Consider the following 24,389-nt stretch of genomic DNA (forward strand, 5'->3'; position numbering starts at 1 on the left):
GGTAGAAGGTTTTTGGTTTCACCAAAATCAGGTATATTGGATAGAATTAATTTAATTGTATGCTATTTTGACATTAAGAAGGTTACTTGGAATTTCCTGGGTCGTTTTATTGAGAGGATTTGAGAAATGTTTACCTATATCTTTCTCTTTTTTCTGGTATGGTCTCTAGATGAGATTATTTTCCTCTGTGTTCCCCACCGCCGAAAGTCTTTGTTTTTTCTATAATTTGAATACAAAATTTGCAGTTAAAGTTTTCGCCGACCCTATAGTTTTGCAAGAAATAAATACGATCGATTTTGATATTCATATATTGAAGGACATATATAGATAAGAAAATGACGAATAATAGTAGTTTCTTCATTTCTAATCGTTTTTTTAGGAGATTTCAAAGATATGACGTCGACGTAGGACACTGCTTTTTGACTTGCTTAATTCGTTTTACAACAACTCAATCGGATAGAGATCGGGCGACTGTGATGGCCACATAATAACTTTCAATACGTTTTTCCTTTCCACACTACTTTTTTCTTTTGGTTACTACACTATTTCATTCCATTAATTGTGAATTGATTGTTTTTTCTTAATTCGTTTTGAAAGCTAATTGGTTTTTCTCTAATGAAATTTTCATTTGTGTAAAAACCTATTGTCGTTAATGTAGAAGAAATATTTCAAAAGAAAACAGTTTGTCGCTGTGAACAGGATTGACTTTGAATCGAAACACGCTCAAGAAAAATTGAAAATCAAGAAATTAAAAGAAGTAAATAATGACGAACTAGTTAATACAAGAAAAAAGTTGCAATAAAGAAACTGTGCAAGAAATTATGATGCTGCAAGAATAAATCTTTCTAGAGAAACTACAAATTTAAGAGAGCTATGACCGCAAGCTATAATTCAGATACTTCAAGATTTGATCTCACAGATCTCGAGGATAAAGTCTACATTGAAAGAAATGTGGCACCATCAAAATTTCTATATAAATATCTCATAAACTTACGATGCTATTTTTTTTCAGTAACATTTTTTGTTTCAGATGTAATAGCTGTCAGACAAGTTTCAGTCAGAATCCCTACTGCGGTGAAACGTTTCGATACAGTCACGCTCCAATGTAAATACGACCTGGAAAATGAACCTTTGTACACGTTGAAGTGGTATAAAGGTTCTAAGGAATTCTACAGATACATCCCGAAAGAACTTCCCAGTACTCAAGTGTTTCCCCTACCAGGAGTAACTGTTGATGTAAGTTAAACATATATTTAAATTAGTGATACGTGTATATCAATATTTATCATTACTATTGGATTGGAATCAGTTTTCAGTACTGAATTGGGGGAAATTATCGTCACCACGACAATCCGTTACCGAATTTTGACCATCACTAATAACGACTTCCAGTGGTTCATCTTAGACAGCTGCTCATACATTTTTAATATTTTTTAAACAAACCTGGCCTCTACACTATCATTTTTATTACTGCCTTCTTGTTCCGGCCGATTCGGCATTGAATATCTCTTTCGGAATTGCTGCTTCGACTGGATTTCTACTATTCCAAAGAGATCTAAGTACTGAGCAGCTCTCGAGTTACTTTTTGGTAAATATTTCTATACCCATTTAACAAAAATATTTAAAACTATTAACGTTGACGAACTCATAGTTTTCCACTTGGTTCAGCAGACCTCAAGCTCCAATTTGTATGCTGCCAATTCCAAAGAAACGAAAGCGTCTTTAATGACGTTGAAGATTTGCCATCCGCATCTGAAGAATTTAGACCTATCGATTACTATATCCTAACGCATCACGCAAGTTTATATCGTTGATTGCTCTGTTAAGAGTTTGTAGTAAACGAGTGACCTGATGGATTAAGAAGTTGAGTCTCCGTAGAACGAAGTTACATAAGTGACTCAATCAAGTGTCAAGATTGAAGGTGCCGACGGGGCCTTCTATAGAGAGGTTTCTGCAACTACCTGGAGGACCTATCAGCTAACCTGACAGGAAAATAGATAAAGTCTCATGAACAAATGAGATTCATCTTTTGAAAGTACGTTAACCACGCTTGGTTATCTTGAGCATTGGAAAAGAGCGATAAGGAAAGAAAATTTATCAAAATCTAACAAATTTTTATCAGGATATGATATTTTCAAATTCCATTCATTGTATGAAAAATACGTCGATCTCAATTTCAAGGGGCGATTTTGCATATTTTCTATAGGGTGTATTTCACCACTTTATACCACCAATTACACATATTCTTTATTTTTAGGTACAAAAAAGTACTCCCAATAACTTGGTTCTGAAAAATGTACAGTTGGAAGTAACGGGTCGTTATAAATGTGAAGTGTCTTCAGACGCTCCTAATTTTTACACATTAATGCAGTCGGGTTACCTGTACGTTGTGGGTAAGTTTTTTCATCTCATCCTATTCATATATTAATTATGAAGAACAATCGAAAATTGTTTTTTGTCTATTATATATTAATCGCGCGTGCCGAATCTCCAAAAACAGCGGTCCCGAAAAAGAGAGAACTTCTCTCCTAATCAAAACGTATTTTGGTTTTTCCTAAAACGTGTACTGAGTATATCGGAGAGGATTAAATAATAAAAGAAAGTTGATTTGAAATTCCCTGGGTCTGGTATCGATCAGTCAGGGGTCGAAGTATTATTGTTTTATTGAAAAAGTTGTATTATGTATTTCTAAATGATAGGGCACATGGCCACATATCTAAGGTATAGAGTCACAATAATTTAATGATATGATATAAAAATTTCCAATTTCTTCAGGTATTTTCCCTCTAGACTTCTCTCAATAAAAATCAGAAAGGTTTGTAAATCGTTCTCGTTCAGGGTTCAGGGAAGCAGTCGAAAACCGCCCCATAACTATTTATTCAGATCCATTATAATCCAATTGGAAATATTGAAAATGCAATGAGACAATGAAAAACGTTGGGCTAAAACCATGAAATTCTTCAGATATTGAGTCTTTGTTGTATGATTGATGATCTCTAAAATGAATTCTACATTAAATTAGTCTTATTTGATGGAAATTTGACTTGGAAAGTGAAATAGACAATATCAATGCTAGATTTGATGTATAATGTGATGAAAATAATAATTTCTTGTTGTTGTAGAGTTTTTTCACGTTTGGCGACGCGAATATTTTCCCTTTTTGAACTGTCGAAATACTGATACACAATATTTAGTTCTTAGTCAGCGTTCATCTTGAAGCAAAACCTTAAAAAGTGGAAATAATAATCTTCCCTCTGGGAAACTGCAATATTTTTTTTTTATATTTGTATCAAGTTTTATCATATCTCCAGAGACAACGTAGATTTTTCTTTAGCGGATCTTTATTGGATAAAACACCGTAGGGTATCTAGCCACCGAATAACAGCGAAATCGCATCTAATGAGGAGAAACGTGATTTTGTCGGAATTCCTTCGGAATTACCTCTGTTGAATGTGAAAAATGCGTTGGAAAAATGAGGCAAAGACAGGTAAGCTCGATAATGTCGGGTCGATGCATCAGTTCACTTGATTAATCTTCGTGGTTGGAAAGGAAAGACCCTACAAAAAGAGATTTCATAAAGGTGCTTAACTTAAAACAGTTATAACTGGAACATTGATTTTTGATGTTAATACTGCTGTTTTGTCTAGCTACCAGTTTTCTCTAAACGAGAGGTTTTTATCAGAAAATGTAAGTTCAATTGTTATATTGAGATTATACATTAGTTTGAGACATATAATTCGTTCAACGTTGTTTTAGAACTAAATTAAGTACAAGTAAAAAATATATCGACTATTTTTGATATAAATGCCATTAAAAAGTATATAAATCACTTGTTAAAATTGATTATTTTATCCATCTTATCTTATATAATGAAAAAATTGATGATTTCCATTCCGAGTCCGTTCAGGCGTTCTACCCAACCGATTTGCTTAATTTTTTTTTGAAATGAAAGGTATTGATGCACAAATCAGGCATCAACCATCGAATTTCATCTAATTTTCACCATTCTCAAGTTATACTCAAATGCGATTTCCCCCTGTACATTACTTATGGGAGTTTTTCACATACACACGTTCTATCCTCAATATCTCAGGTTCTATTCAAGATAGAGACTTCGTTTAGGTTTAAGAACACTCGCTGAAACACCTTCTTTCTTTTGAGTTTTTGAACACTTGAATCGGTTGAGTTGGAGAGGAGCTAGGCGTGGTCATTCAATGTGGAGTTATGGAATTTTATAGGTTTTTGGCAATTTTTCTATATTCAAAGATCTATATCTCAGGTTATTATATAGCTACAGTGTTCGTTTTGGTTTAAGAACACTCGCTGAAACACCTTCTTTCTTTTGAGTTTTTGAACACTTAAATCGGTTGAGTTGGAGAGGAGCTAGGCGTGGTCATTCAATGTGGAGTTATGGAATTTTATAGGTTTTTGGCAATTTTTTTATATTCAAAGATCTATATCTCAGGTTATTATATAGCTACAGTGTTCGTTTTGATTTAAGAACACTCGCTGAAACACCTTCTTTCTTTTGAGTTTTTGAACACTTAAATCGGTTGAGTTGGAGAGGAGCTAGGCGTGGTCATTCAATGTGGAGTTATGGAATTTTATAGGTTTTTGGCAATTTTTTTATATTCAAAGATCTATATCTCAGGTTATTATATAGCTACAGTGTTCGTTTTGATTTAAGAACACTCGCTGAAACACCTTCTTTCTTTTGAGTTTTTGAACACTTAAATCGGTTGAGTTGGAGAGGAGCTAGGCGTGGTCATTCAATGTGGAGTTATGGAATTTTATAGGTTTTTGGCAATTTTTTTATATTCAAAGATCTATATCTCAGGTTATTATATAGCTACAGTGTTCGTTTTGATTTAAAAACACTCGCTGAAACACCTTCTTTCTTTTGAGTTTTTGAACACTTAAATCGGTTGAGTTGGAGAGGAGCTAGGCGTGGTCATTCAATGTGGAGTTATGGAATTTTATAGGTTTTTGGCAATTTTTTTATATTCAAAGATCTATATCTCAGGTTATTATATAGCTACAGTGTTCGTTTTGATTTAAGAACACTCGCTGAAACACCTTCTTTCTTTTGAGTTTTTGAACACTTAAATCGGTTGAGTTGGAGAGGAGCTAGGCGTGGTCATTCAATGTGGAGTTATGGAATTTTATAGGTTTTTGGCAATTTTTCTACATTCAAAGATCTATATCTCAGGTTCCAATATAGCTACAGAGTTCGTTCTTTTCTATTATAATGATTTCTGATACTTATTTAATGGATTCGATGCGAGCGAAGCCGCGGGTAAAAGCTAGTATAAACTGAGTTTGTACATGCTCAAAAAATTCCACTGACCAATTATTTGATTGATTTGTGGTGTACGATTAATTCAGAACCAATTGGCGTGTATATTTTTCTATCAATATATTGTCGAATTAAGGGCGAGGCATCTTAGAAAAAAAACTAACAGTAAAATTACGATGTCCATGATCTCATTCCATTTCTGTAACAAATTTCGACAAATAGTCATCGCCTATTTAGTTCCAATCGTTTCTCAGGATATTCCTAAGATTTGAAAACAATTCTTTCTGCCTTTCCTGTCCTATTTGTCTCATAATAACCCAATCAAGTTGAAGTCGGTCGACTGTGTTAATCAAATAATTGCGTTCAGTATATTCTTCCTTTCCAAGACTTAAGACTGAAGACTGAAGACTGATGACCGAAGACTGAAGACTGAAGACTGAAGACTGAAGACTGAAGACTGAAGACTGAAGACTGAAGACTGAAGACTGAAGACTGAAGACTGAAGACTGAAGACTGAAGACTGAAGACTGAAGACTGAAGACTGAAGACTGAAGACTGAAGAATGAAGACTGAAGACTGAAGACTGAAGACTGAAGACTGAAGACTGAAGACTGAAGACTGAAGACTGAAGAATGAAGACTGAAGACTGAAGATGAATCGAAATTAGCTGGATTTGAAAATTCCGATTTTCTACTTGTAGCATTTTTAGGGAAAAAACAATACAAGCATTTTGGTGCACTAGTTATTGACAAAGTAAAAAGACTGTTGTAATGTTTTTAAGGCTAAAATCACAAAAAAAATTTGTTTTCCTTATATAGTTCACACAAAAAGTAGTAAACTTATTTCAATATCTTTCTTTTATCATATTCCTTCAATTTTAATCAGATGTCGAATTTTTCTTTATCCAAAAACATCCCCAAACCATCACCGATCCTCCACCGTGCTTTGCAATCATTTATCCTGATTTTTCGCTCTGATTTTTGTGCCAAAAGTATCTTTTAGCAATTTTATCGGTAGTAACTGTTTTTTGGCATTTTCTTTACGAGGTGGTGGCAGTAGTTTCCTTCAATGTTACGAATTCAGGGAAAGGCATTGATTAATATTTCTGATTTCGTTGCTGGGAATCCTACCCGGTTCGTTCACTTTTCAGTTCTGGAAGCTCAGTTTCTTCGAATAAGAATGAAGATTGAGATTTCGTACCATTTCATGATAGATTTTCATTTTATTCTTCTTTTGTATTATTTTTATTTTTTCTTTGAGATCCGTTTTTGTGATCTAGTAGATATCTTTTGTTCTTATTCATTCTAGTTCAACCACTTCCTACAAAATTTTCTGTAATTTTTTTTCCTTTACCAGAAAGCTCTTTTTGAGGTCACATCTACATATCCATAAAATCAAAGCAAAGAGATTATAGATGTGTAAAAATTTGGAGAAGGAGGGAAAAAAGAAAAGGAAGAACAAGGAAGAAATGATGGGAGGAAGCTAGAAATGGAAATAAAGTGTGAATAATCTTAAATCTGTACTGTAGGCTTAAGATTGTGTCTAGTGCCGCTTCTGTAGTGAAAAATATTTTAAAATTTTTCTTTTTTTTAATTGTTTTTTCTAGTGAAATAATTGCAGGAGATATAAATTGGAATGTACCTACAGCTACTCCCAATCTGTTTCCTCATCGAAAAATTTACAAAAGAGTTTTTGAGTTCAAAAGAATCAAGAATATTTCGTTTTTGATAATTGTCATTTCCTCTATTTTCAGATGTGCCAGTTGACGATCCGATACTTCGAATAGATAAAGAGATTCTGGATACAGGTTTACGGCTGAAAGGAAATTGCTCTTCTCCTCCTTCTTATCCATCCGCTAATATTACATGGCTGCTAAATGGAGTAATTGTAAGTAACTACTTATTTTTTATTGAATATCACGTGAAAACGATTCTCATTTCGTGTTATTTTTTCGTGTTTATGGAAGAAAACAATAATTTGGAAATAACAAATTTATTTTAGTAATTTTTAAATATAATTTCTTTTTCCTCTTGTCGGGATGGAAAGTTCACTATCACTAGAATCGTCTTAATCCATTCAACAACAATTTGAAAGCAAAGTAAAATTTTTTCGAAAACATTTTTTGCTTATAATATAACATCGGTTTTGGTTAAAGGAATAATAATAAACGCAGTCAGCTTCAAATTGAGAAAAGGATTCATGTCCCGAAAATAAAAGCATTTTTCTCAAAGATCTCGACTTTAATTTAAGGTTCCTTAAGCTCAGTCAGCTTCAAATTGAGAAAAGGATTCATGTCCCGAAAAGAAAAGCATTTTTCTCAAAGATCTCGACTTTAATTTAAGGTTCCTTAAGCTCAGTCAGCTTCAAATTGAGAAAAGGATTCATGTCCCGAAAAGAAAAGCATTTTTTCGAAAATCTGGAATGTAGTTTGAGGTTCCTCAATCTTAGTCAGCTTTAAATTGAGGAAAGGATTCATGTCTGAAAGGAAAATCATTTTTTTCGGAGATCTGGAATGTAATTTAAGGTTCCTTAAGCTCAGTCAGCTTCAAATTGAGAAAAGGATTCATGTCCCGAAAGTAAAAAACATTTTTTTCGAAAATCTTGACTGTAGTTTGAGGTTCCTCAATCTTAGTCAGCTTTAAATTGAGGAAAGGATTCATGTCTGAAAGGAAAAGCAGTTTTTTCGAAGATCTGGAATGTAATTTAAGGTTCCTCAAACGCAGTCAGCTTCAAATTGAGTAAAGGATTCATGTCCTGAAAGAAAAAGCATTTTTTTCGAAGATCTTGACTGTAGTTCAAGGTTCCCCAAAAAACCACCTTCAAAACAATAATATATACAACAATTTTTCATTGAATAACGAGTTTTATTGATTTATTTCTTCCATTCAAGAAATTGAAATGGTATTTTCAAGAGCATAGCACATATCTTGATATCTTTGGTGAAAGGAGGACCGTGACCAAATTGGAAAATTATGGAGAGGAGTCGCAAGCAACTTTTCAAAATATGTTCAATCTTTGTATATCAAATTTCCCACATTTAGAAGAATCACAGTGGAGAGGAGTGGAGAGACAATAAAAGTTAAAGGCGTAGAAAACTTTAATATTGATGATGGATAGTCAAAATCAATTTTTAAACGTGGTGAACAAGACGTTGGAAAGTTGCAAACATCTTATTTTCGAAAAAAATGAGGTAGACGCAGAAGGAAGATTCAAATTTTTTTTCTGGAAAAGCAGAATGTCATTGAAAAATTATAAAATGAAGATGTTGAAGGTTATAAATTTTGTGACGGAAGCGTCGAAAACAGTTCACCAAAAATTAAAAATGGTTTTGAAATTAGAGATTATATTTTAATTTTAACATATTTTTTAATAAAAAATATTTATATGGTGGTGCGTTTTATTGTTCCATAATTTGTTATATCCAAGTAACTATGTCAAAACTCGTCTTATCGGTTTAATTTTTTCTAAATACGATTTAAATCCGTGCAGCACAAATCCCAATGTGATACTACCTTAAATTGCCTTATTTTCGGTATCTAATATTTTTCGACTCCCAGTAAAATGTTTTTTTTGCGATTTGTAAAAAATTATATCATGCCTCCTCATCCCGTTATATATACAATACAAATTTTTACAACATAAACTAGAGCTCGACATTTTTTTGTCATAAAATGAATCTTTAGAGTATTTTGAACTGTATGTATAATAATGATTATGTTTATGTAGTGAATAATATATTTATCTATCAGTTATTTACAATTTCTCAAACATAATAATATTCTAGTTAATAATTCGGTCCAAACAATTCGAGGAAAAACTGACAAATAGCGTGACTATCATTATTACACCCATTATTAAGATCATTAAGATGATTTAGATTTACTAAGAGCAGTTATATTAGTAGTTCGGGCCTCGGAGACCTAAAACTTTAACCATAAATATCTTGTCGAGGGCGTTAGACGTAATAAATGACTTCTCAGAGATCCATAATACCAAGAGGTCAGTTTAGAATAGATTGTAACTCTAAGCCAGGTGTTGTTGAGATATAACTTATTCGCAGCTTAATTAATATTGAAATTAGTTCATTTGGGGTGATATTTTATGACGAGGAAATTATTTATTATAAAATTATTCGATATTCCTTCCAAATTGTTTGTTTTAATTTAATTATTAGCACTTGAAACAATCAGCACCCACTCGTCCGCTTTCCTAATTTTTGTTCTCAAATGTTGCATTGAATTGTGAACCTTCAGAATATACTTTTCAAATTTAGCCTAAAACGTTCGATTAGCCGCAGTTGAGGCACAAATAAACATTTTAAAACTTTGTAGAAGCTCCCACAACGTCCTCTGCATAATGAGCAATTGTCATATATGGTCAAAAGACAAAATTTTCTTCAGGATGCTTTTTCTTTAAGAACTGCATTAACCTAGATCTAACACACTCTTTTTTATATATTTTGGTGGCCTAGTAGGATAAACGTATGCTAAATAATGACCAGAAAAAGATATCTCCAACCATATCAAAACTTTTGAGTTGAACTTCATCCCTTTTCTGACTAATAATCTTAGTATTGGCAGTTTCACTTCTGTCAAGAATAAAATAATGATTCGATAATGATTTCCAAACTTTTAGCGAGAGAAAACTCATTGTAAATGACTAAATTTTGATTTTTGTAAAATTTGTTGCTTTTCAGTATAATTGGGTGTAGTTTTCTTTTATTTTTGAACTGAATCTTGTTTCTCTAGAATGTTATTACATATTTTTTATCGATTTTGAATTTCTGCTCAATTTTCGCAAATGACTCCCGCTTCAAAGAAAGTTCCTCTCTTCATTTTTTGCCATTTTTTGCTTTCTGTTTGAAAATGTACGGATTTTTCGTTTTATTTGTGTTCTTATTATAATTTTTTGATTTTTGGGAAGAGAAAGAAGTCACAAAGCAATTTATCCGGTGAATTGGGTGGCTGTGGTAATACAGAGAACCAAAAACTGCATCGCAATCAACGCGCAGATTCAAAGTGCATTGCAATTAGACCAAAGAAAAAAAAGATCTTGAAATTTGAAAGTGATTTCGCCCCGGTAACTGTACGGGAAATATATGTTTTCAAAACCTAGTTTCATTTAAATAACTCCTCCTTAACTTCTTTATTTTTTTAAATATGTGTAAATAATATTGGAAATGGAAAGATGTTGAGGAATTTAATTGGCACAAAAAATCGATATTAAATAGTTAATTTATATGTTTAGGTGGAAAAATTTTGCATTGTTTTGAGTTTTTGGTTCTCATTCACCAGTAAGTTCGAATTTCAAGCAATTAAAACCTGATTCCACTCCAACTATTGCAGTTAGTTTCATCACCCGTCTTGTATAATGGACACAACACGCCAGAGGCTCAGTTGACTGGAATTTCCGCAGTTTTCCAAATTGTTTATATCATGTTTTCCACGGCGTTTTAACCGCTCACCTGTCCTCCCCAGGTGCTCTGTTGTTTTTCATTTTACTAATGCATCTCACTTGTATATCGCATGTGTAGTTATGTCCTCGGTATCATCTGCGAGAATTTATTTGTCATCTCCGACCATGGGTTCGCTGCCTTCTCCATTAAGTAGCTGTTTGAAATAGAACGGACTAACCATCAACGCGAAATCCAAAATAATAAGATTTGAACGTTCGCAAAATGTCGTTTGACAATAAAAAAACGTGGAAAAAAAATTTTGTTCACGAATTTATAAAATGCTATAACGTAAAGTTAAGATTTGGACAGTTTCTTTGAAAAATATTGAGTTTTACTGTATATCGTCCAGATGTTTTGTGTTTTGGGATTTCATCACCCATCACCCATTACCCTCAAATTGGTGGATGGTGTTGGAGATGATAAAAATACCTCTGGGGCTTTTCTACGTTATTTCAAGAGAAAACTGTTTACTTTTGGATGCGTAACACGCAAATTCTGCATTTATTTTCGCGCGATAAAGTATCACTTGTTTGTTTCACTGAAGAAGTAGGAAAATTTGTCACGGACTATTAACCTTTAATTGAATTTAAGAGAAGCGAACTGACGAGGCAGAGTTTCGAAGTGAGTGATTTATGGAAATAAATAAACATGTTTTACGTATACATTAATTCTAACAACATAATTAAATTAAAAGTATTGTCGTTAACACAAAATGTCTGTCACTAATTGTAGGTTATGCAATTATACTAAGCAACGTAAACATTATTAATTTTTTCCCCGTGGATAAGATAATGTGATTCGTTATTATTATAGAAAAAATAAATAATGAAGTTGAAAAAAAATTCACGTCACCTTTTTGTAATAAATAAATTTATTGTTTCGAAAAATCTTAAGCATTTATGATACCCAATAGCAACCAGAATCAATGTTGATGAATATTTATTACACCGCGTTTCTTAACTAATTGATTCCCAGGCGATGATTACATAAGTATTCGAAGGCTGGGAATATATTAGAGTTAGTACAGTTTGGTGTTTAATTTTGCTACATTCCCATATAAATTCCAAAAGTTACAAACGATATTATACGGTTATCAATTCAAATCATTAATTAATCACACTCCACTTCAATTCAGCAACGCTAGCAAGTATGTAACAATTCGAATGACAAATGCAATTACGAGCATAAATCAAAATTTAATAATGCTGTAATAAACATTTAATGATATAGCGTAGAGGCTCGGTGAGAATTGTATGTATAATTGAATTATAGATGATTAGTTAATTGGTATGAAAATTTGTAACTCGTCCGATACGTTCTGTATTGACGATTTCAAAGTTTATCACCCATTTAAAATGGAGACTACAATAACTGAGAGTTGTTGCAGTTGTTCGAAAATTAACTGGTCAAGTACTGAATATTTTAATGATGAAAAAGTCATTTCTTAATAAGAAAAAGTTGGTAATTATGCAGTTTAACCCCCTTACAAATGTCTGATGCAAAAGGAGATGATAAGTAGGGGGGGGGGGTATGTTCCTAACCTAACCTAACCTAACTCAGAAACAGAGAAAGCAGAAGTTTCTCGTAACGTAAGGTTATGTTAGGCTAGGTTAGGTTAGGTTAGGTTAGGTTAGGTTACGTTGGGTTGGGTTGGGTTGGGTTGGGTTGGGTTAGGTTAGATTAGGTTAGGTTAGGTTAGGTTAGATAAGGTTAGGTTAGGAACCCTCCCTCGGACCCTACTTACAACTTCCTTTTGCATCAGACATTCGTAAAGTATAATCATACTACTTTTCATATTTTTCAACCCTAAAAACTATGTAAAAATGATGTTTCCAGGCCCAACATTTATATATTCTTGTTCAGCGTGAAAAACTGTACAACATATTAAAATTTCAAGGTAATAATAATTACCAAAAAGTTACCTTACTATAAATGCTCAGGAAGTTTAAAAAAAAGAAAATTAGTAAATTTGTTTGGAAGATCTTTTTGATATTGCACATACGATATCTGTTCCAGTCATAAGAACAGATTAAAAAAATTATAAGTAGTGGGGAAATATAAAAAAAAAAATTTAAAAATTCCTTCAGAGAAATTTGAAAATTAATCAAAATGAAACTCTTGCTGTAATCAAGAAGAAACAGTTTCGTGTTAATTCTACATACACAAATAACTCTTTCAATAAACTTTTATCTGAAAAGTGATTTTTGAAGCAGTAACCCTTGTTTGTCTTGGTTGATTACACATTTTTTCTACTTCTTTCAAATTAAAACTATTTGCTTTGCGGTCCAAAATTTTCTAACGCTCCCTGTATACGAGATCGATAATAATGTTTTATCAAATTTTAATCAATATAATGAAAGTTTCTATTGTTAATGAAATTGAACAAGGGAACATTTTTCATTAAGCGACATGTGAAAAATAAACAAAAGAGGCATATTTACATGAAAAAATGTAAACAAAACCAAGGGATTCTATAATAAAAAGGTTCATTTCAAAAAAAAAGCACAACCACTGAAAACAATCAATATAAAATCAAATTAAAGTTGTATTTAAATTTATGAAAAAAAAACTTCTCACTAGCATCTATCTCTATCCTACCATAGGTCTTATCTATACCTTCTCTTCAGCTTCTTTATGGTCTTCCTCTTCTTCTTCTTTTTGGGGTATCCACTTTAGAGCTTGAATGACATTTTTTGAACATGACCATACCAGATTATTTGTTTGGTTTTAATGTCATCGATTAATATGTGTCTTACTGTTGTTTAGAACTTTTGGTTGTAGAGAAATCTGGGTGTGATTTAAAAAACTACATAATTAAAAACCTTAAAATTTTATTCTACTTCAATCAACAACAATATATATCAATTGACGTCGATATACGTCAAGGTATCAATCAACATCGATTGACAATCGTCTACAATTAACTTCAATGTACGTCAATCGCGAGATTAATCAACATCAATTGACAATAGGCGTCAATCGAATTCACTGGACATCAGTTGACATCAATCGATGCCATTGTTAATCAATATTAATCGACTTCAATGTACGTCGATCGAGATCAATGAAATTCAATGGTAATAAATCGATATCAATCAACATCAATTCAATCGAATCCAATCTACATTGATCGAAATAAATCGGCAACAATGGAAATCGATTTCATCAATATACATTGAAAGACATCAATCATTATCACTTGACAATAGACATCATTCGAAGTCAATGGATATCAGTCGATATCAATCAACATCAATTGACAATAGACATCAATCGAATTCACTGGACATCAGTTGACATCAATCGATGCCATTGTTAATCAATATTAATCGACTTCAATGTACGTCGATCGAGATCAATGAAATTCAATGGTAATAAATCGATATCAATATCAATTCAATCGATTCCAATCGACATAAATCGGCAACAATAGACATCGATTTCGTCAATATACATTAAAAGACATCAATCATTATCACTTAACAATAGAGATCATTCGAATTCAGTTAATATCAATCGACATCAATCGAAATCAATGGACATCAATTGACATCAAAAGACGTCAATCGACAATAGGCTTTGACCGAATTCAATGGACATCAATCAAAATCAATTGGCAATCTAGTTCAATCGAATTCACTGGACATCAGTTGACATCAATCGATGCCAATAGACATGAAGACATCAATGAATATCGATTGACAATCGACTTTAATGTACGTCAATCGATATAAATACAACAAAATTAGAAGATTGAAAAGAAAAAAAAAGCTGTAAAAACAACTTCCATATTACGCAAAATTACACACTCAACTTATATATTATTGAATTCAAATCATCCTCAAAGACTAGATAGTTCGGAAAGTCACTGAAAAAGTTGTTTTCTCTTGATAATTATTATTTAGTTTTGGACAATCTCACCCCGTGGATCCATGTCGTATTTCTCTGGTTTTCAATACCCCCTCTGATTTAGTAGGAGATGCGCTTAGGTCCTTTTTCAATTTATTCAGTATAGGCTTGATATAAAATAATATACTTGCTCTTAAACATTTTAGTTTTTAGTTTTATAAACTCTACTTCTAAAAATTTGCATCAAAGAAAATATCAATGAACAAAATTACGTTAAACTCTAGGCAACATTAGGGGTACTAATTAGAGCTGGCCAAATATGAATAACTACCTGAAAATCGATAAATTATCGTAGTAAGCGAAAATTTAAATTAGTTACTTTTCATATAAAACGGAGGTTTTAACCCTCAATGTTTTATTTGAAATCCAGCGGAATATTATGTCAATGATTAATTCCTTTTTAATGTTAACGGTTATGAATGTCTGCGTGAATAATTTAATGTCCTCCATTTTCAAATGACGTACCAATATTTCGAGTGAACTTGATGCAATATTGAATTAACCCTCATCTGATCATTCTTACCAATTTTTTCTATGGCGTCACGTTTCTTGGTGCATTTGAGTTCAATTTGTTAAATGTATTCTTCGTAATTTAAAGTTATAGGTATGCGTATTTTCTACAGGTTAATAGTAGCTATCAACAACGCGTTCAGCCCCACGATTATAATATGAAGGTTACTAGTACATATCAGAGTAGAAGAGTTCCATTGGTGACGATTTCCGGTATAGATCTAGGGATCGACGAGAACAATTTTTATGGTGGAAAAGCCCAACTTTCTTGCATCGCAAATGTATTTCATTTATACAGAAAAGAAAAGAGTTTGATATTCGATGAAGATCGACCTCGACCCAGACCTTCCTCAGTTCTAGGAACAAGGGATGAAAGTTCAGGTATTTTTAAATTATCCTCTAGCATGTTCATTATTGATAGTTCCTCCCTTATTTGATAAACAAACAGTCCACTACTTTGATACGTTTGATATAGAGCTAGATAAAAAATCCAAGAAAGATGAAAAGTTTTCTGACATGTATCCAATCCCATGAGTCGATGTGAAGATTTTTCTGAAAATGGAATGGAGTTAAACACTGTGTACGGATGCTCTGCACCATTATTTGCGACCAGCGGTAATCACAAGATCACCAAATGGTAATGGATTACCGTTAGGTGAAGGTTAGAAAGATGGTAGAGGCTATTTGAACACATCAATTTGAAAACTTAATAGTATCCCCGCATTGGTGCCACGTTCGCTCACTCTGGATCAAAAACCCATTTGAATGAACATTTTCCAGGACTTATTGACGCAGTTTAAGCGAATCTGCTGCGAAAAATCAAAAGACGGTTTTATGGGAAAAGTGGTCAACTATCTTTTGAAAAGGTAAAAAAAGAAGAGGATAATATTACGTGTCTGCTTGATAAGGTGAAGATATTTTATACAGCGACGACATTTGAAGAAAAAAAAATACTTTTCCATCAAGACATTTATCTTCGTAGTTTTAAATTTACATTGTCAGGAAAGAGATTTTCATCAGGACATAAAAGACTTTGATGAAAAGAAAAAAATGAAAATTTTTCTTGTTTCGTTGCTAGATTTTGGACACTTCCCACATCTCGTTCCAAAGTAGATTATCTGCGTCAAAATTTGTAGAAAACGGTTAATCTGCAGCCGAATTTCAAATCTCTAAATATGTATTCTTTGGTTCTATTTACGTTAATAACTTTTATTGTTTCAGAAGCAGTACCCGCCAGAGGTCGATTCATTCTTTTGGCAATTTCGATGAAATTGATATCAGTGATTCGGTAATAGATTAACTGTGATTTATGGAAATACGGTGCAACTGAACAGTGTTTTATAATAAATTAAAAGTGTGTATTTCCAGTGGAAAACGATGTGATATAGACCAAAATGTATATATTATTATAAATGTTAAACAGTTAAGTGAAGACTTATTCCGTTCTATAAATATGTCAAAATGTGAAAACAGTTTCTGTTAGAATATTCTAAATAATTTTCAATATTATATAATACAATCTTTTTGGACAATCAAATTTCAGCTTTATTATTATAATAAATAATCTATCGATGAAGATATTGGAAACTCGTTACATATATATTTTGGAACGCAATTCACGATCAAAAATTTCATTTTTTTATTATTAAAAAATCCCAAATATGCAAAGCGCATATTTGAAAGATAGCATATTGTGCAAACAATTCATAAAAAATGTATTCCCAGTTTGAAATTCGAAATAAGTCGTTTTAAACCACCCTTATGCGGGTTGTTGATCAAGAGCTAAACTAAGTTAGTTAAAAATTTCATGGACCCAACAATAACAAACATTAAGTTCATTTTATATTTATTAAAATATTAAATAAACCTTATTAAAATATAAAATTAATTATTAAAATTATCAATACTCGCAAGGCTATTAGTCCAAATCATCTTCCCTTTCAGGAAGTTTATTTATTGAATTCTTGTGATTTAAATAATGTAATTATATTACAAAATAGCTATAATAAATAAATAAACTGATAATAACGATTTTTTTATCCATTACCTCTAACAAATTGTCAACTGGAGTTATAACTTAGTGTCTTGTTTAATAATATTCGAACCGGTAATTTACAGCAGCTGATTTCCAAAATAATGTAACAAATTTTCTCACTTTCTGGTCTACGTTGAATTTATTTGCTTAGCTTAAATCTTGGATTTCGCCTTTTTTTTTACTGATTATAATAGTTTTAGGTGGATACCCAACTTATTTCTAGCTTCCTTCTCGTTGGTTCATCTCGCTTCGATTAATTGGGAAATAGCTTAGCTCTTGGTCGACAACCAGCATCAACCCTGAGTTCTGTTGAGCAATCAGCATACGGTATAGATCAATTTGTGTCAGCTTTTATTTATTTTGTGCTTTCGAAGAGATAACATTAATTTTTGATTTTTTGTGTATTGTTTTATTATTTTTTATTGATATAATGCCCAAAATCAGTTCTGCTTCAGTATGGGTCAAGCCATACATGATGATGGAAAAAGTGCACTACTCTACGTGCAATGAAATAGTAAGTATAATTTATAAATCTGTCGATATGTTCTATTTTTTTGAAAATTACAAAAGTTCGTTTTAGCACCATTAAAAATACAGAGAAATACACATGGTGTTTCAGCTTTGATTTGTTTTTATTACTACATTTTTTTCAATCTCAAAAAATAACATGACTACAAATCATTTGATATCTATTGATGGCTTTGTTTAATAAAAACATATTTATACTCAGTTTATGTAAAAAAAATTGTCTGTTTTACTTTAAAGTGATGTATGAAATGTTTTATTACATATTTTCAACGTTTCGACTAAATAATTTGTATATTTTAATTTTTTTATTTTCTTATTTAAGAAATCGCCCCTGCTTGAAAGATGCAGACGCGTTTTCAAGATGTATTTCAACTTGAAATCAATACGTGCGTTCACTCAACTTGAACGACAATATTAATGGATTAAACTTTACTTGTTCAATCTAAAAATTGTTCATTTATTTGAAACAAAAGTTTTCAGGACGATTTTCATTCAGTTTTTGCAAACCATCGAAACTTGAAACATGGAAAAGCGTTTTAATCATGACAAATTAACTAATGACTATAAAAGTTCGGTAAAACGTAAAATCTTGGAAATATTAGATCTGAACTACAAGGAATGGAGAGAGCAATTCTCTTCCTGATGCTCTACAATATCTCCAAGACATTACGGTTCTCCATACGGATAAAACTGAAAAAATCAACAGAAAAAACCATGGATAATATCGACACAATTTGTTGTATACCCAAGCAGTGTTATTTAAGTATATTTTGGTTTTATTTTTTCAAAACAAAATTCTTTTCTTCAACAAATGTGGCACTCATTTCCTCGGCAGCAAGATAATATTGACCAGTTCTCTTTTCTGAATAATCATTAAAATTATACAAAATATTGTATTGTTTTGTTAATTAAGTTAGGCATATCGATCGAAAATATGTAAATAATCGTTTCGATTTCAATTTCGGGCGAACTTTGGATCAGAATTAAGCAATCGTGGCACCTACCTTGCACATAACTATTCGATGATAAGGCACAGATTCTATTAAATAATGATGGTATAAATTCTTATTTTATGATTATTAGGCTTATGTTTGTACCAAAAAGTTTTATTGTCTCTGTAGGATTGAAAAATGTCAACGTCAATATTATGCTGGATAACGGCAATATTAATATTGAGTTTTGAGTCACAAATAATGTATGTAGCATCACCAGATAGATTGTTCTGTATCTATCTAATGTTTATCTTATTCCGAATCTCTTTATTCCTTTTCTAAACACTATTTTCCAAGTTTTAGAATGAAATCTAATGAAAACGATTCACTACACAAAACAAAACTCGCTACTTTAGAAAAGTTTACTAGCGCCATTAGATTTTTCCCAATAATTCTACTACTTTGTAATCTAAACAACCCAAAAATGTATGTACTTTGTGGGTGAATGTATAGCTGATTATGTTATTTTTATTGCGACCTAGAAGATCTATATCTGTATCTCTACGTAGCACAATCTGCACATTGCATCATCTGCTAAGTCTAGCGAAGTCTTGAGTTGACGATATCCTAACAAGATTCTTTTTAATATTCGTGAAATATTTTCAATTAGGTTGGTACATTCAATCTTTATTGTTTATAGTATCTTCACTTATTTCATTTCTAGTATTTTCTCTAGTATCCAATAAAGCATTCCACATAAAGTTTTAAGTCTCACAAAATGTTTATAAACCTTTTTTTTAAGTCTTTATTTTCCTTTATTTACTATTTCTTCTTACTTAGCTTATTCAACAACCAAACTAGCTTGTAGTAAATTGAGAAAAAACTACGACACATTCACAAAAAAGTTGTATTGCTAGGAAGTTTTGTATTATTTTGAAATTTCCGTAGAACTTATCGTGTCATCAGTTAAGTATGTATTTCCGCTATCAATAGAACTAGATAGAATGTATTTCGATTGTGTTTAATGGCGTCAATGTGAAGGATAATTTCATAGGTTGTAGGTTTAAAGATTCGTCGAAATATTTATTGAAAAAAAACACGAAATATATCTTTTATTTAACAGATTACAATTAGAATTTTCTACTTTCTAATATCTATTGCGCAAGTAGTATTTTTACTAATTATATATTCTCATCTTCTCTGTTTATTATTTCGTCTTAGTTCAATACTCATCAATTTTTTCGAAATGCAACGCTATACATTTGACTATTTGTGAAGCGTTAGTTTCGTTAAGTTCATCACTGGTTAAACATGTATTTATTATATCTTCGACTTCATCGTCAGAGAAAAATAATCCAAAGAATGGTTTAGCATAATTTCTACCGCTAAATTTTTTGTCTTCACCAAATAATCCTGTTTTTTTCAACATACATACCGAATGAACTTTTATTGGTTGTTCGGTAGATCCCGCATACAAATCTTCTAAATATTTCCTTTGTGTTAAGCCGGATTCTTTGCCACAATCCGCGTGCGATTTGTGTACTTGTTCTAAATTTTCCGTCATATCTGGAGATGGCTGAAATCAACATATTATTAGGTGACCTTAACAGTTCGTAAACTGACTCATAGATGGTGCTACATCAGTTTGTGACTGCAATTTGAGTAAAGCGACTTTTGTTAGTTTGAAAAAATATAAAGGGATTTCGTATGTAAATTGAACATTGGTTTTTGGAAAAAATAAAACCATTGAAGCCAAAGCTCGACTTAACAAAGCTGAGATCCTAAAGATATCAAAGAAACGTGTGTGTGAATGAATATTTGGGCTTGCGAAAGCTCTATTCCAAGTGAGTGCCATGCGGGCTCAGAATAGATCAAAAACAACAAAGAATTTATGTTTTTTGATATCAATTGGCGTTGTTCAATGGTAATAAATCCGAATTTTCTAGTCGATATGTGAAAATGGACTAAATTCGGCTCTATCCTTTCACACCAGAGTCCAATCGAGCGGACTATTCGTGATGAAACGACTCCAAAGCGTGGAAAGATGCAAAAAATGACTGGAAAGGCTATGCCATCAGTATTTTGGTATGTTCCTGATATGATCAATCAACTAACTATCTTAGAAAGGAAGAAATCGCAGAGCAACGGACCCATTTAAATAAGAAGAAAAAACTATTTCAAGACCTTGTTAGAAACCAATGCTTCGAATGGCTTCGAATTGCTTCAACATCCACCGTATTCTATAGATCTGTCACCTAGTAACTTTTTCCTGCTCTCAAACCTCGAATATAATCAAATTTTATAAAAAAAATATTTATTTATGCTAGCCTATGAAATTATTATGAATTTTTTATGATAAAATTAAAGGAAAATACTTAGCCGAATTGTACTACATCAAATCTATACAAAAATTTTACTGAATCTTTTTTATACAAATTCACGATTAATGTCGATTGATTTTGATTGATTTTTTCGAATCTACAGGTGTTAACGCTTCTCGGTCTTAATTGTCCCAAGCTATGGCATTTTTCACCTAAAGTGGGGTGGGTATAATATTAATGAATTGAATCACGTTATGAGTCGCAGGATTTGCCGCCCCCGAAACGTGCCACCTGTGTTTATAGTGAACGCGTCATCGGTTTAGGATATATCAAGTTTAAACACGCATGTATAGAACGACCCCCGTATTCAGCGGACTTAAAGACGTGTGATTTCTTCTTTTTGAAAGATAACTACAATTGAACAAATTTTTGATAGAGCAAGTTCAGATGGGGATAACTTCGTTCAATTAAATTGAAACCTATTTCAAAAAAAAATTACTACTTCAGTGACTCGATGTACGTTTTTTTTATTATTTTCCCTGCAACTAATCTCAAAATTGTAAGTGATCGCAGGAACGTATTCAAATAATACCGATGAAAAAGAAATACAAACCTTCGAAGATACGTTGGAATTTACCGCATCAGCTTTTTACTTCGAGAATTTCCTTGCAAGAATAAGGTTATTATTATAAATACACAATAAATGTTTGTACTGTTATCGTTTTCTTTAACTCGAAACCTTATACTTGCAAAGATATGCTTCTGGTTAAACTTTGATTTAGAAATGTCATCAAGACAAAGAGATTTTGTTAATTCAAGTATATTTAGACTAAGCGTTTTAAACTGCTCTAAAAATATATAAATCATTTTTTAAAACCATTGATATATCTAAAAAAGTCTTAATTATATATAGAAATACTTACCAAAGCATTGCAAAATGTCCACAATACACAAAATAATGTAAAACGCATCTTGATAATAATGGATCTTCACGAAAAATCGTCGAATTATGTTTATAACATTTTCTTAATTTATTTTATACTTATATTGTTTAACCACAAATTTTAATTTAATTTAATTTTAATTATTGTTATTAAATGTACAGTGATTATGATAATTATTTACTTTCTTTAATTTCTGTTTCCGTTTTCAGAGTCGACTTCAGCTCAACTGACGTTTCCTTTTTATATGAACTGACCAATTATCAGATAATGCTTTTCGATCGCGTATAGATGAATTTTTTCACCGAATGGGGTGCTAATTTGTAAATTATTTTAGGCGACATCATCAGGGAAAGTTACGTATCAACCGTCCTCAAGATGTAATATTGTACGGTTGATCATGATGTGGTTTATCTAGATTTTCGACTGGTTGCTGTTGATGAAGCTTATGTTATAGCACTTAGATGTATACGGTTCTCAGACGTTATATAAATAAGAACGAATTTATAGCTTAATATCAACTCCCAGACAACCGTATAACGATAAAGCATTGGTGTTACTAAAAATTCGGTATACAAATATTACTAAACTGAATAATTTTATAATAATATTTAATTCATCGCTTTGACCTATTCGATCCCACTAATTTAGTATTTTTTGACTAATTTCACAAAAATTTTCACGCGATTTAAGATTTCAAATGTCTGGTTTCGACAGAAATATTCAAAAACGATTCTGAGTATTAAATTAAAGTTGTAATAAAATAACTATCATTTCAATCGAATGCTTGAATGATTTACTGTAAACATATTAAATGATTTACTAAATTGTCATCAATTTTCCAATAAACTATTAAAAATCGTAGAACAAAAAGTTGTTTAATAATTATACGAGGGTGGTTCAAATATAAAATAAACGCGCGAAAAATTTATTGGCGAGTGACTGTACTGGATGTAAAATTGGTTTTTAGTGTACTAATAGCCATAAGAGAGAAAGATGTACCAGTGTTTAGGGCAAACCTGCCACATGGGGAGCGTTTTAGAACAAGAGTTACCGATGAGAAGGTCAGTGCAGTAAAAATAGTATATTACACTATAAGGGATGAAAATTGAATTTTCCTTCGATTTCCGAGTCGAAGCCGATATTTTAACTTTCAACCCGTGCAGTGTATAAGATTTTTCTTCATACCTCGGTCGAAGGTACGTACTTTTTTTGCAGGGACGGCATCATGAGGCGCAGGGCCAAATATTCCACTTTTTTCCCTTGTAGTGTAATTCGTCCCTACAATTTTCGACCGAGGTATGAAGAAAACTTATTTTGGGAGACTGGCGGACTACTGTACACCATGTGCCTGATGAATTGAGTATTATTTGAGGGGTCCAAAGCTGTAGTGAACCATGCCAATGAAATGTGATTTTGAGAAAACAGCAGTTGAAGTTTTTTGTAAATGATGTATACGAAGTTTTATATAATTTTTCATACTACATTAGAAATTCATTTCCAAACTTTAACTTGAACATCAATACTAGTTCTTAACTGATAAAAATATTTTTCACACCTAATCGATATAATTGTTTATCATTCTACTGAACTTGGTTCACTTTTCCAGTGGACATTTTGTAAAACGTACAAATTAATAGACAATATGTTTAATTTGCATAATTAAGGTTATATACAACGTGGAAAAGTAAACTTGAGGTAAGTTTTTGAAATAACTGTGGTGTACAGGTGGAATATAAGATCAATCATATCTGCCTTTTTGGCAGTAGTTACAGGTCGCCGTGTAACGTATAGACAGTTGTGGTTGACGAGATTCGAAGATGTAATTTTTTTTTCTTCCGGCACCACTAGTTTTTTCAACGTCTTTTTGAAAGCGAAGCAAACGAATCTTTGGTTATCTGTGTCCTATTTTCTATTTGTAATGCCGATGTACTCAAAAATTCATTCCGTTGTATATGAATCGTGTTGAAACGAGGCTCCTTTCTTTTTGCATTTTTTATAACGTCAAACCAATCTTCTGAAAGTGTTTTGACGTTTTTCACTTGATGATTCTATAATGCCAAAATCGTTGGGAAGAAACGAATGCCCAAAAACTAAAAATTTCAGGTCAATCGTCTTCGCAGCCATTGAAGGATCCTGGACAAGTTTAAGGAGCATAAGAGACAATTTAATGTTGCGATTCTGAACAGTGCAAGAATCTGAGAACGGAATTATCTTCCTATGGTTATCTTTAAGATGCTTGCAGATACCATGACGATCATTTTCACCCGCTGTGTCGTTTTGATTCAAATTTATGTCAACCAGAAATCTGCGATATGCTTTTCTTCGATTGACAACTGAAAGGTCCAGGTTGAGGTGTGGTCTCCCTTCCAAACTCTGCGTTTTCTTCTACTCTGTTATTTTTTTCGTTATCTTCGAAATTTCTTTCTGTAACAATTAAGCGCAAATGATACTTTTGCAGT

General features: G+C 32.0%; 2 protein-coding genes across 3 annotated transcripts in view; one reads left to right on the forward strand and one right to left on the reverse strand.

The window, feature by feature from the left end:
• The window catches only part of LOC130901634 (uncharacterized), an 88,157-nt gene extending 71,103 nt beyond the window's left edge, over positions 1-17,054 (forward strand). Inside the window, exons 2-6 of one of the 2 annotated variants that reach the window (XM_057813137.1) lie at positions 1,031-1,236; positions 2,258-2,393; positions 7,050-7,183; positions 15,284-15,551; positions 16,392-17,054. In XM_057813137.1, coding sequence (XP_057669120.1) covers positions 1,031-1,236; positions 2,258-2,393; positions 7,050-7,183; positions 15,284-15,551; positions 16,392-16,462 — 815 coding nt within the window. In that variant the 3' untranslated portion in view covers positions 16,463-17,054. The remainder of the gene's footprint in view (positions 1-1,030; positions 1,237-2,257; positions 2,394-7,049; positions 7,184-15,283; positions 15,552-16,391) is intronic. The other variant, XM_057813138.1, reaches the window with a different exon arrangement.
• Positions 17,055-19,745: 2,691 nt separating this feature from the next.
• LOC130901635 (uncharacterized) lies at positions 19,746-21,997 on the reverse strand. The gene is made up of 2 exons (XM_057813139.1): positions 21,910-21,997; positions 19,746-20,241 (listed from the first exon to the last, which is right to left on the reverse strand). The coding sequence occupies exons 1-2, from the start codon at positions 21,955-21,957 to the stop codon at positions 19,888-19,890; spliced, it is 402 nt and encodes a 133-aa protein (XP_057669122.1). The 5' UTR covers positions 21,958-21,997; the 3' UTR covers positions 19,746-19,887.
• Positions 21,998-24,389: the final 2,392 nt, after the last annotated feature.

The sequence above is a fragment of the Diorhabda carinulata genome, chromosome X, assembly GCF_026250575.1.
Source record: "Diorhabda carinulata isolate Delta chromosome X, icDioCari1.1, whole genome shotgun sequence".
In the NCBI taxonomy this organism is placed as follows: domain Eukaryota; kingdom Metazoa; phylum Arthropoda; class Insecta; order Coleoptera; family Chrysomelidae; genus Diorhabda; species Diorhabda carinulata.

Coding starts and splice junctions, on each gene's coding strand:
- LOC130901635 (XM_057813139.1), bottom strand. CDS start 21,957: ATGCGTTTTACATTATTTTGTGTATTGTGGACATTTTGCAATGCTTTG. Junction 20,242..21,909: donor GGACATTTTGCAATGCTTTG/GTAAGTATTTCT, acceptor TGTTGATTTCAG/CCATCTCCAGATATGACGGA.